This window comes from Heterodontus francisci, chromosome 3 (genome assembly GCF_036365525.1).
Source record: "Heterodontus francisci isolate sHetFra1 chromosome 3, sHetFra1.hap1, whole genome shotgun sequence".
Taxonomy (NCBI): Eukaryota; Metazoa; Chordata; class Chondrichthyes; order Heterodontiformes; family Heterodontidae; genus Heterodontus; species Heterodontus francisci.
Window position 1 is genome coordinate 12,192,077 of NC_090373.1, and position 14,176 is coordinate 12,206,252.

Genomic DNA, 14,176 nt, shown 5'->3' on the forward strand with positions numbered 1-14,176 from the left:
GTCCACAACCCCAGTCATATTCTGAACCATATTAATCATCACTCGTCCACAACCCCAGTCATATTCTGAACCATATTAATCATCACTTGTCCACAACCCCAGTCATATTCTGAACCATATTAATCATCATTCGTCCACAACCCCAGTCATATTCTGAACCATATTAATCATCACTCGTCCACAACCCCAGTCATATTCTGAACCATATTAATCATCATTCGTCCACAACCCCAGTCATATCCTGAACCATATTAATCATCACTCGTCCACAACCTCATTCATATTCTGAACCATATTAATCATCACTTGTCCACAACCCCAGTCATATTCTGAACCATATTAATCATCATTCGTCCACAACCCCAGTCATATTCTGAACCATATTAATCATCACTCGTCCACAACCCCAGTCATATTCTGAACCATATTAATCATCACTCGTCCACAACCCCAGTCATATCCTGAACCATATTAATCATCACTCGTCCACAACCCCAGTCATATTCTGAACCATATTAATCATCATTTGTCCACAACCCCAGTCATATTCTGAACCATATTAATCATCACTGGTCCACAACCCCAGTCATATCCTGAACCATATTAATCATCACTCGTCCACAACCCCAGTCATATCCTGAACCTTATTAATCATCACTCGTCCACAACCCCAGTCCTATCCTGAACCATATTAATCATCACTCGTCCACAACCCCAGTCCTGTCCTGAACCATATTAATCATCACTTGTCCACAACCCCAGTCATATTCTGAACCTTATTAATCATCACTCGTCCACAACCCCAGTCCTATCCTGAACCATATTAATCATCACTCGTCCACAACCCCAGTCATATTCTGAACCATATTAATCATCACTCGTCCACAACCCCAGTCATATTCTGAACCTTATTAATCATCACTCGTCCACAACCCCAGTCCTATCCTGAACCATATTAATCATCACTCGTCCACAACCCCAGTCCTATCCTGAACCATATTAACCATCACTCGTCCACAACCCCAGTCATATTCTGAACCATATTAATCATCACTCGTCCACAACCCCAGTCATATTCTGAAACATATTAATCATCACTCGTCCACAACCCCAGTCATATCCTGAACCTTATTAATCATCACTCGTCCACAACCCCAGTCATATTCTGAACCTTATTAATCATCACTCGTCCACAACCCCAGTCATATTCTGAACCATATTATGCATTACTGGGCTCGAAGCGCATCTGCAACGCAATGTCGGCGAATTCCTTCTGGTTCAGGCGCTCGAAGCTTTCGCCCACCTCCCGGAGGACGCGGTGAGCTTTCTCGGCAGCGATGGTGGGAGCTGATGAAATGTTTTATTACCTGCACCCCTTCCTCCACCCACTAAACCCCCCCGCTCTCCCTTCCCAGCTCCCCCCTCGCGCCCCTTCCACTTGCACCCCCTTCCCGTGCACCCCCTCCTCTACCGCCCTGCAGCCCCCTTCTCAGCTCCCCCTCACACCCCCTTTCCTGCACCCCTCCCCCCCGAACACCCTTCCCTCCCGCACCCCCTCCCCCCATCTCCTCCCACCGGCATCCACCTATCCCTGAGCAGGGGCCCTAACAACTCCACTGCCTTGTGGGAGTCTCGGGACAGACCAAGGCTAAGGGAGTAAACCCTAACAGAAAACTGGAGCGGAACCCCGTAGACAGTCATGTGTCACCTTTGGCATGTTTCTGGCAGTTCCTGCAGCCATACTGGTGCCAAACGTCATGCTCTGCACTCCTTTGGACCCCACCAGGAAGGCCGAGAGTGGGGTTTTGACGATCGGGCAACTCACAACCTCCATACATCCGCCCTGGCATGCGCCATGGAGAGGTCACTCCATAGTCGCCTCACAGCGACCAAAACAACACGGAAGGCAACAGTTATGGGTTATAAGTCCAGCTCAATTGGCGTAGAGATTGGACGCCACCGGTTGCCTTTGTCAGTGGGAGAGGTCATCGCACCTCACTGGACAGCTACCGCCCGCCTCAAACCGGGCAGCCCCCGGTCAGTAAGGTTCTGTCCCGCCACAGTCCACCTGCTTCAATGGGTGCTTGGAGCTCAGGATCATTGCCTGAAAAGTGGACTGCAACACCACACCAAAACAGCACGACAAAAAAAGGAAAGAATGTACCAGCCCTTCGCTTTGCAAGTTGGAACGTCAGAACTATGTGTCCCGCCATCATTAACAACGAGCTCAGTAGACTCGATGTGGATATTGCAGCACTTCAGGAGACACGTCTCCCTGTGAGCGGATCTCTAAGAGAGCAAGTCTGCACCTTCTACTGGCAGGGTAGGGATCCTGAAGAACCAAGACAGCATGGAGTGGGCTTCGCCCTCAGAAAATCTTTGCTCAGCATGATAGAGCCACCTTCAAATGGCTCGGAACACATACTGTCCATCCGACTGCTCACCGCCTCTGGTCCAGTACACCTACTCAGCATCTATGCTCCAACACTCTGCTCCCACCTGAAGTTCTACAGGGAACTCCATAATATCATTAGTTGCATCCCCAATACCGAACATCTGTTCCTGCTGGGGTACTTTAATACCAGGGTTGGGGCCGATCATAACTCATGGCCCTCTGCCTTGGGCGCTATGGCATTGGAAGGATGAATGAGAATGGGTAGAGACTGCTTGAGTTACGTACCTATCATACCCTCTGCATCACCAACTCGTTGTTTCATACTAAACCCTGTCACCAGGTTTCTTGGAGGCACCCAAGATCATGTCGTTGGCACCAGCTGGACCTCATTGTCACAAGGCGAGCCTCTTTAATCAGCGTTCAAATCACACGCAGCTTCCACAGTGCGGACTGCGACACTGACCACTCCCTGGTGTGCAGCAAGGTTAGACTCAAACCAAAGAAGCTGCATCACTCCAAGCAGAAGGGCCGCCTGCGCATCAACACTAACAGAATTTCTTATCCACAGCTGTTACATAAGTTTCTAAATTCACTTGAAAAAGCCCTTCAAAACACTCCTACAGGGGATGCAGAAACCAAGTGGGCCCACATCAGAGATGCCATCTGTGACTCAGCAATGACCACCTATGGCAAACGTGAGAAGCAGAATGCAGACTGGTTTCAATCTCACTTTGAAGAGCTGGAACCTGTCATAGCTGCTAAGCGCATTGCACTGCTGAACGACAAGAAAGCCCCCAGCGAGTTAACATCCGTAGCACTTAAAACAGCCAGAAGCGCTGCAAAAAGAACAGCCAGGCGCTGCGCAAATGACTATTGGCAACACCTAAGCAGTCATATTCAGCTGGCATCTGACACAGGAAACATCAGAGGAATGTATGATGGCATTAAGAGAGCTTTTGGGCCAATCATCAAGAAGATCGCCCCCCTCAAATCTTAATCAGGGGACACAATCACTGAGCAACGCAAGCAAATGGACCGCTGGGTTGAGCACTACCGAGAACTGTACTCCAGGGAAAATGTTGTCACTGAGACCGCCCTCAATGCAGCCCAGTCTCTGCCAGTCATGGATGAGCTGGACGTACAGCCAACAAAATCGGAACTCAGTGATGCCATTGATTCTCGAGCCAGCGGAAAAACCCCTGGGAATGACGGCATTACCCCTGAAATAATCAAGAGTGCCAAGCCTGCTATACTTTCAGCTTCTACGAACTGCTTTGCCTGTGCTGAGACGAGGGAGCAGTACCACAGGACATGCGCGATGCCAATATCATCACCCTCTATAAGAACAAGGGTGATCGCGGTGACTGCAACAACTACCGTGGAATCTCCCTGCTCGGCATAGTGGGGAAAGTCTTCGCTGGTGTCGCTTTAAACAGACTCCAGAAGCTGGCTGAGCGTGTCTACCCTGAGGCACAGTGTGGCTTTCGAGCAGACAGATCCACCATTGACACGCTGTTCTCCCTTCGCCAGCTACAGGAGAAATGCCGCGAAGAACAGATGCCCCTCTACGTTGCTTTCATTGATCTCACCAAAGCCTTTGACCTCGTCAGCAGACGTGGTCTCTTCAGACTACTAGAAAAGATCGGATGTCCACCAAAGCTACTAAGTATCATCACCTCATTCCATGACAATATGAAAGGCACAATTCAGCATAGCGGCACCTCATCAGACCCCTTTCCAATCCTGAGTGGTGTGAAACAGAGCTGTGTTCTCGCACCTACACTGTTTGGGATCTTCTTCTCCCTACTGCTGTCACATGCGTTCAAGTCTTTAGAAGAAGGAATTTTCTTCCACACAAGATCAGGTGGCAGGTTGTTCAACCTTGCCCGTCTAAGAGCGAAGACCAAAGTACGGAAAGTCCTCATCAGGGAACTCCTCTTTGCTGATGATGCTGCATTAACATCTCACACTGAAGAGTGTCTGCAGAGACTCATCGACAGGATTGCGGCTGCCTGCAACAAATTTGGCCTAACCATCAGCCTCTTGAAAACGAACATCATGGGACAGGACGTCAGAAATGCTCCATCCATCAATATCGGCGACCACGCTCTGGAAGTGGTTCAAGAGTTCACCTAACTAGGCTCAACTATCACCAGTAACCTGTCTCTCGATGCAGAAATCAACAAGCGCATGGGAAAGGCTTCCACTGCTATGTCCAGACTGGCCAAGAGAGTGTGGGAAAATGGCACACTGACACGGAACACAAAAGTCCGAATGTATCAAGCCTGTGTCCTCGGTACCTTGCCCTATGGCAGCGAGGCCCGGACAACATATGTCAGCCAAGAGCGACGTCTCAATTCATTCCATCTTCGCTGCCTCCGGAGAATACTTGGCATCAGGTGGCAGGACCGTATCTACAATGCAGAAGTCCTCGAGGCGGCCAACATCCCCAGCATATACACACTACTGAGTCAGCAGTGCTTAAGCTGGCTTGGCCATGTGAGCCGCATGGAGGAAGGCAGGATCCCCAAGGACATATTGTACAGCGAGCTCGCCACTGGTATCAGACCCACCGGCCATCCATGTCTCCGCTTTAAAGACGTCTGCAAACGCGACATGAAGTCCTGTGACAGTGACCACAAGTCGTGGGAGTCAGTTTCCAGTGATCGCCAAAGCTGGCGGGCAGCCATAAAGGCGGGGCTAAAGTGTGGCGAGTCGAAGAGACTTAGCAGTTGGCAGGAAAAAAGGCAGAAGCGCAAGGGGAGAGCCAACTGTGTAACAGCCCCGACAACCAATTTTATCTGCAGCACCTGTGGAAGAGCCTGTCACTCCAGAATTGGCCTTTATAGCCACTCCAGGCACTGCTTCACAAACCACTGACCACCTCCAGGCGCGTATCCATTGTCTCTCGAGACAAGGAGGACAAAGAAGATGAAGTAGATTCTGCATTACTGATTCACAACCCCAGTTATATCCTGAGACATATTAATCAAAGGTTTTGGTGAGATCAATGAAAGTAATGTAGAGGGGCATCTGTTGTTCACGGCATTTCTCCTGTATCTGACGAGGGGAGAACAGCATGTCAACGGTCGATCTCTCTGCACGAAAGCCACACTGTGCCTCAGGGTAGATGCGCTCGGCCAGCAGACGTGGTCTCTTCAGACTACTTGAAAAGATTGGATGTCCACCAAAGCTACTAAGTATCATCACCTCATTCCATGACAATATAAAAGGCACAATTCAACATGGTGGCTCCTCATCAGACCCCTTTCCTATCCTGAGTGGCGTGAAACAGGGCTGTGTTCTTGTACCCACACTTTTTGGGATCTTCTTCTCCCTGCTGCTTTCACATGCGTTCTGAAGAAGGAATTTTCCTCCACACAAGATCAGGGGACAGGTTGTTCAACCTTGCCCGTCTAAGAGCGAAGTCCAAAGTACGGAAAGTCCTCATCAGGGAACTCCTCTTTGCTGACGATGCTGCTTTAACATCTCACACTGAAGAGTGCCTGCAGAGTCTCATCGACAGGTTTGCGGCTGCCTGCAATGAATTTGGCCTAACCATCAGCCTCAAGAAAACGAACATCATGGGGCAGGATGTCAGAAATGCTCCATCCATCAATATCGGCAACCACATTCTGGAAGTGGTTCAAGAGTTCACCTACCTAGGCTCAACTATCACCAGTAACCTGTCTCTAGATGCAGAAATCAACAAGCGCACGGGAAAGGCTTCCACTGCTATGTCCAGACTGGCCAAGAGAGTGTGGGAAAATGGCGCACTGACACGGAACACAAAAGTCTGAGTGTATCAAGCCTGTGTCCTCAGTACCTTGCTCTACGGCAGCGAGGCCTGGACAACGTATGTCAGCCAAGAGCGACGTCTCAATTCATTCCACCTTCGCTGCCTCCGGAGAATACTTGGCATCAGGTGGCAGGACCATATCTCCAACACAGAAGTCCTCGAGGCGGCCAACATCCTCAGCTTATACACACTACTGAGTCAGCGGCGCTTGAGATGGCTTGGCCATGTGAGCCGCATGGAAGATGGCAGGATCCCCAAAGACACATTGTACAGCGAGCTCGCCACTGATATCAGACCCACCGGCCGTCCATGCCTCCGCTTTAAAGACGTCTGCAAACGCGACATGAAGTCCTGTGACATTGATCACAAGTCGTGGCAGTCAGTTGCCAGCATTCGCCAGAGGTGGCGGGGCAGCCATAAAGGCGGGGCTAAAGTGTGGCGAGTCGAAGAGACTTAGCAGTTGGCAGGAAAAAAGACAGAGGCGCAAGGGGAGAGCCAACTGTAACAGCCCCGACAAACAAATCTTTCTGCAGCACCTGTGGAAGAGTCTGTCACTCTAGAATTGGCCTTCATAGCCACTCCAGGCGCTGCTTCACAAACCACTGACCACCTCCAGGCACTTACCCATTGTCTCTCGAGATAAGGAGGCCAAAGAAAGAAAGAAAGAAGAAAGGAAAGATATTAATCATCACTCATTCACAACCCTAGTTATATCCTGAGCCAGATTAATCATCACTCATTCACAATCCTAGTTATATGCTGAGCCATATTAAACATCACCCCTCCACGACTCATGGTTCAGGATATGACTTATTAATCATGACTTGTCCAGAACCCCAGTCATATCTTGAACCACATTAATCATCACTTGTCCACAACTCCATTCATAACCTGAACCATATTAATTTTCACTCGTCCACAACTCTTGTCCTCACAGGTTCACTCTCCCCAAGCCTGGTGGATTTATAATCCTCATATTCATTTACAACTCCCTCTGTGCCTTCAGCCCATCTGACCTCTGAAAATGTCTTCAGCCTTATGATACCTGCTGCACATTTCATCCTCTATCGCTGGCCTCCTGTAGATCTCCCCACCCGCTCACTACTGGTGGTGACATTTTTAGTTTCTCAGCTGTGCTCTGGGGAACTCTCTTCACCAACCTATCCACCCACCCCCCAAACTCCTTACCCATCTTTAAAAGCCTTGTTCAAACCCTTCATTTCAACCAATACTTTGATCATTTCTCCTCACCTCTGAGATCCTTGAAAAATTCTTGTTCCTCTCACTCCTCTTTGACATGCCGTGGTATATTTTTTGACAATGCTCTTTCGCTGATACATTAATCTGTGACATATTCTGGTCTTGTATTTACTGGGTTGAGATTTCCCAAACTCCCTTTGTTCAAAACCCCTTCACTTTACTGTCCCTTCCTCCTGTGCCGCCTTCAAACTCACTCTCCAGAGGTAAGAAAAAGACAACGGGTACAAAACAAGGCAAATGGGAAAAAAGTAAGTGTACTTACAGGGGGGCCTGGGGGTCCGGGGTTTCCTGTGGGTCCTCGCCTACCTCGCTTTCCCTAAAGGGAAGAAACAGTAGGAAGGTGAAGAAAGTTCAATCACGCTGTAACCGAGCATTGCCTCTACCTGAAATATATGACGTGGTAAATGTTTAGGGCCAATAAGACATTTTGCTTTTTTCCTGTATTGAGACATAGGAAGGGAAGAGTGTGAGTGTATAATGCAGGGCACTACCATGACTCAACACAGCAGCAAAGAAGAAATAAACCACAAAAGTAAACGCCAGGGGTTTTTTTCTCCCAAGATTTTCTTTTCCTCTCCTGAAGTCGCTGAATTGCTGGAGCCCGGTTCTGCTGACTCTTTGCAAACACAGGGCACTTTTTGAAAGGCTCAGTTGATATTAATTGGAACTCAGAGCCCTGGCTGCTCACTGATCTACATAGGCTCCCAATCCGACAACACCTCGACTTTAAATTTCTCATCCTTACTTTCAAATTCCTTAATGGCCTCATTCCTTCCTATCTCTGTAAACTCCTCCAGCCCCATGTCCCTCCGGGTTCTCCGCATTCCTCCAATTCTGGGCTCTTGCACATCCCCAATTTTCATCACTCCACCATTGTCGATCATGCCTTCAGCTGCCTGCGCCCTAAGCTCTGGAATTCCCTCCCTCAACCTCTTCAACCCTCAACCTCACTTTCCTCCTTTAAGCTGGTCCTTAAACCCTGCCTCTTTGACCAAGCTTTTGGTGACCTGTCACATTGTCTCTTAGTGTGGTTCGTGTCAAATCTAATTTGATAACACTCCTGTAAAGTGCTTTGGGATGTTTTGTTACGTTAAAGACGCTATATAAATGCAAATTGCCGTTGCTGATTTTCTTCTCTTCAGTGACCCATTTGCTACCAATTGCTACCCATTTGAGAGCAATCCATGCAGGAGAGACTGGGGACCGAGTCTGGAGCCTTCTAGTCTCTATGACTTAGTACAATACCAGGGGCTTCTTTCCAGCATTCTTGTGTGTGTCAGGCGACTAGAATGTTGTTAATGTCACACCTCTGTTCAAAAACGCATCAAGGTCTAAACCAGGTAATTACAGACCAATCAGCTGGCAAGCTTCTAGAAGCCATAATACCCGATAAAACTGATACTCAGCCAGAAAGACATGGATTAATTAAGAACAGCCAGCAGGGATTTGTAAAAATCAAGTCATGCCTGACAAATTTAATAGAGTGCTTTGAGCTGTGCATTGCTGAAACGAAATGCTGTGGATTATATAGATTTTCAAAAGGTTTTTGATAAGGTGCCACATAGAAAGCTTGTTGATACATTAAATGGAGTGTGGCAGCATGGATAGGGAAATTGGTTAAAGGACAGAAACAAAGGCAGGCTTAATGGATGTTTATTGGACTGGAGGGTGTGGGTTTTAATTTCTGGTTCTTACAGCAGTGAAGTGGCCAGAGTCATCCTGATGCACGGGCCGCAATTAAATAGAACTGGCAAGTTATCGGTACCAAATGAAGCTGGTCAGAGTCAAGCTGGTACGATACTGAGCGGCCTGGAGGAGGCCTGTCCAGCAGCAAGGGAATACGCAATAACTGGCGGATATTCGTGATTGTGGCTGTGATGAAGGGGGCAAAATCCCTAATTATTTTTGTGCCCTCCTGCTCCTTCTGGCCTCGTAGCAATAATTTAAAACTTACGTATTCTGCCAGTGCATTCTGCCAGTAAAATGGATCAGAGTGCACGGGGTGCTCCCTCCAACCAGTTCTGTCACAAATTGGCAATCAGAGCTCTATGCGAGTCTTAGGACTTCGATTTGCATTGTAAAAGGGGCCTACTGCCTGAAACAAGCAACGACTATAACCCCAATAAAAATGCTGGCAGCTAGAGAATCAGTGTCATTGGGGCAGTAAATCAACTGACCCTAGTTGGAGGCCATTACTGGCTTGTTAAAGTCGATTTTGGCAGGTTGCAATTGGCCCTGAGGGATGTAAACAGTTTTAAACTCCAGGGGTCAGTGTTAGGATCATTGGTCATCTCAATATATGTAGAAGTGATCTGGATTTGGGTCTGGAGGAAACCATACCAGAATTTACGAACATACGGACAAATGAATTAGGAGCAGGAGTTGGCCATTTGGCCCCTTGAGCCTGCTCCACTATTGAATAAGATCACAGCTGATCTAATTGTAATCTCAACTCCACATTTCCACCTACTCCCACTAACCTTTCACCCCATTGGATATCAAGAATCTATCTGCGTCTGCCTTAAAAATATTCAAAGACTCTGCTTCCACCACCTTTTGAGGAAGAGAATTCCAAAGACTCACGACCCTCTGAGAGAAAAAATTTCTGCTCACTTTTGTCTTAAATGGGCGACCCCTTATTTTTAAATTGTGACCCCTAGTTCTAGATCTCCCATAAGAGGAAAGATCCTTTCCACATCCACCCTGTCAAGACCCCTCAGAATCTTATATGTTTCAATCAAGTCGCCTCTCACTCTTCTAAACTCCAGCAATTACAAGCCTATCCTGTCCAATCTTTCCTCATAAGACAACCCGCCCATTCCAGGTATTAGTCTAGTAAACTTTCTCTGAACTGCTTCCAATGCATTTACATCCTTCCTTAAATAAGGAGACCAATACTTTACACAGTACTCCAGATGTAGTCTCACCAATGCCCTGTACAGGTGAAGCATAACCTCCCTACTTTTGTATTCAATTGCCCTTGCAATAAATGATAACATTCTATTAGCATTCCTAATTACTCGCTGTACCCGCATACTTATCTTTTGCGATTCATGCACCAGGACACTCAGATCCCTCTGCATTGCAGACCTCTGCAATCTCTCACCATTTAGATAATATGCTTCTTTTTTATTCTTCCTGCCAAATTGGACAATGTCACAATGTCACATTTGCCAGATCTTTGCCTACTCACTTAACCTATTTATATCCCTTTATAGCCTCCTTATGTCCTCTTTACAACTTACTTTCCTACCTATCTTTGTGTCATCAGCAAATTTAACAACCAAACCTTTGGTCCCTTCATCCAAGTCATTTATATAAATTATAAAAAGTTGAGGCCCCAGCACTGATCCCTGCTGCAGACCACTCATTACATCTTGCCAACCAGAAAATGACCCTTTTATGCCTACTTTTTGTTTTCTGTCAGCTAGCCAATCTTCTATCCATGCCAAAATGTTACCCACTACACCTTGAGCTTTTATTTTCCACAATAACCTTTGATATGGCACCTTATCAAATGCCCTCTGGAAATCTAACTACAGTACATCCACCGATTCCCCTTTATCCACAGCACGTTACTTCTTCAAAGAACTCCAACAAGTTGTATAAACATGATTTCCCTTTCACAAAACCATATTGACTCTACCTGATTACCTTGAATTTTTCTAAGTGCCTTGCTCTAACGTATTTAGTAATAGCTTCTAACATTTTCCCTATGATAGATGTTAAGATAACTGGCCTGTTGTTTCCTGCTTTCTGTCCCCCTCCCTTTTTGCATTTGCAGATGAGAGAAACATACTGGGTGTGTTTAAGTGTGGAGACGGCTGGAAGTGATTATGGGAGCACATATACAGGTTAGTAGATGGAAGGTAGATGTCAGATGAAATTTGCTTTCAATGGTAAAACTTTAAAAGCAGCAAAGGATCAGAGAGACTTGATGGTTCAGCTACATGTATCTTTAAAAGTGGGAGGAAAAGTTGAAAACACCACAGAAAGAAGAGAAAAGGGGGAATGTGAAACCTATACAAATCATTGTCTATTGTGCAGTTAGACTATTTGTGTACGGTAGAATAATAATTCTGCCTGTTCATTATAATGAGTCAGGCATACAAGACAGTGCTACCTGCACTGCTTATTAGTGCGGACTCGCTGGGAGGGAGGGGCTGCTGGTGTTGGGGTGTGAAATTGGGTTTTATTGGTGCCACTTAAAGGCAACCGACATCGTTTAAAGGGGAGGTGCACTCTAGGTGTCAACAGCAGGGAGACATTGCGAAAGGGCTAAAATGAAAGAGGTATCGAGAAGGGAATGAAGGCTTCTTGGATGCAGTTTTGGAAGCATTGATCCAGGTTGTCCACCCCTCAGGGGTTGGGGGAGAGGGGCGGTTTTGAATGCCCTCCAGACAACATCTCCACCCCCAGTGGGAAGAGATCGCAGAGGAGGTCAAAAAGTAAAAGGTTCAATGATATCACCAGAGTTGTCAAGGTAAGAATCTTACGTCTCTCATCAATTACTCTCTGCTCACACCTTCACCAACTCCAGCCTCAATAGTCACAATACTTCCCTCCCCTCCACTCTCCCACTATCACTGTACCATACTTCACTACACCTCCTTCTCTTCCTAGTCACATTCTCTGCACCTCCTACTGTCATCACTATTACAATGTTCACTTCCTCACACTGCACATCTTCTGCACAACATACCAACTATTCAGCCATGACAAGTACATTCCAAAAACAACTCACAAGGCTGTCACTATCACATTACCCTCTTTCTTGCAGGAGAAGGCCATGCACAACACATGGCAAGAGGGGGAAACTAAAGGAGAATGTTCTGGCCATCATGGGCAGGATAGAGGCTTGGCCCATTGCACCTATTAAAACTGGAGGAGATGCCGTGCAGGGTTTCTTCACATCCTTATCCTCTTTTTCCTTTCTTTCTTTCATCTTGCCCTCCACACTCTGCGTGACAAACTACAGTGCTCACATGGTTTTCTGCTCTCCCTTCACATGAAAAGCTAACTCAGGTCCCTCTCTTTCATTTTAGGTGCTGTACATATATCAATGTCCCTGTGTCACCTCAGGTAGACAAAGTCAGCTTTCCTGGAGATGTACCGTCGGGAGAGTAACAAGCACTGCACCAACATGGAGAATGGCACCACGTCTACCTGAGAGGGTAGGTTAGAGGATGGGGTCTCCATGTGGTGAATCAGTAGCCACAAGTGTGGAAGACATAGGGCAGAGGAATAGGACGCTTATCGCAGGGGTGAGATCACATGGTAGCTGTGCTGTAGATGATTCATATGTCGATGAGGGATTAGGCTACTGAAGAAGGATGATGGACATGTATTGTGAAATACACAGTGCACTGGGCAGTGAGCTTGCACACCATGGCTCCAAGTCTAGCTCCAACTTGGACCAGGAGCTCATGCAGAGCATGGAGACCATTCTGGCCAACACAGAGCAAGTGGTCAGCTCCATGAGCACAACAGTGTGTTATGACCGAGGTTGGAGGAATGCACTGTCTTTCTTTCATTCTGCTACTCCACTGGTCACAACATATATTTAAATGTTTTACCCAGTTACTGATACGGCCTGTTTTATACTTATCTGTTTTAGTTTCAGAATAAAAATCTGCCAACCAGGGTTTCTTTAATAAACAACAAAATTATTGATTTACTATAAAACAAGACTTATTCAATAAAGATGCAAAGCTTATTAACACACAGTTTTAAATGCGAAAGTATAAATATCTACCCATCTAAAGTAACCTAACACACACGCACACATACATACCGGTTAAAGAAAAAATAACGAAAAATGAAAAAAACAGGCTCTGCAGAAATCAACTTTAAAAAAAATACTTTGGCCAAGTTATTGTCAATTCTTGTAGATAAAGGATAAGATACGGAATGATCCAGATGGCCTTTGGTCTGGCATCCGGGTACACATAGACGGCTGTCACAGGGATCTTTCTGGAGCAGTTCAGTTCAGGAAACATCGAGGGGTAGTCTTGCAGGCTTTTCGGGAGAATTACTGCATCATTATCACACTGGATTCTCAGAAGATTTTCCAAAATAGGCGGAAAAGGATGAGTTGGTTGGCTCCTCTCTCTGCAGGCTACACACCAACTGAACATTCAAACAGTCCAAGCCAAAAACTTCTGACAACCATAAACCTAGACATGTGATTTCTCTGTAAATAACTCCAATAGCCAGCCAGGCTCCTTATGTTTATTTATCACTTCATTGTCTCTTCCAGTAAGTGTTTTAAAAAAAAAATCCAACATTTCCTTCTAGTGACAAATCCAGGAATCTACTCAGGCTTTCAAATGAACCAATTTTCACAATCTTTTAAACAAGAGTCCTCAAAAAATATTAATAATGGAAGCATCTTCATGACAAGTGGTACCCACCATGATGGAGCCTCTGGTGACAGCTCTGGCAGCTTCCATGTCAGCTCACACTACTGTCATTGAAGCTCAGGTGGATCATCACTGTTGACAGAGACTTGCAGGGCGTCTTGTCACTTCTGATTTTTGCACAGAGCTGTAGGAGGGCTGAGGTGCTGTCTCAGGAAGGAAGAAGCAGCAGCTGCCCTCTCTTGGGATGACAGCATGTCTACGCCCCTGACTGACACTCTGGCCAGTGGCCTTGCCAGTACCACATGTAACCAACTGGGCCAGACTGCCCTGGTCCAGGCTGACAGGCTGCAGTCAGGAGCT

At 46.7% G+C, this 14,176-nt stretch overlaps 1 protein-coding gene across 4 annotated transcripts in view; it reads right to left on the bottom strand.

Annotated features, from left to right (window-relative positions):
• The window catches only part of LOC137354371 (collagen alpha-1(XIX) chain-like), a 655,592-nt gene that overhangs the window by 341,500 nt on the left and 299,916 nt on the right, over nucleotides 1-14,176 (bottom strand). For all 4 annotated transcript variants that reach the window (XM_068020137.1, XM_068020135.1, XM_068020134.1 and 1 more), the window contains exon 16: nucleotides 7,717-7,770. In XM_068020137.1, the coding sequence (XP_067876238.1) occupies nucleotides 7,717-7,770 (54 nt within the window). The remainder of the gene's footprint in view (nucleotides 1-7,716; nucleotides 7,771-14,176) is intronic.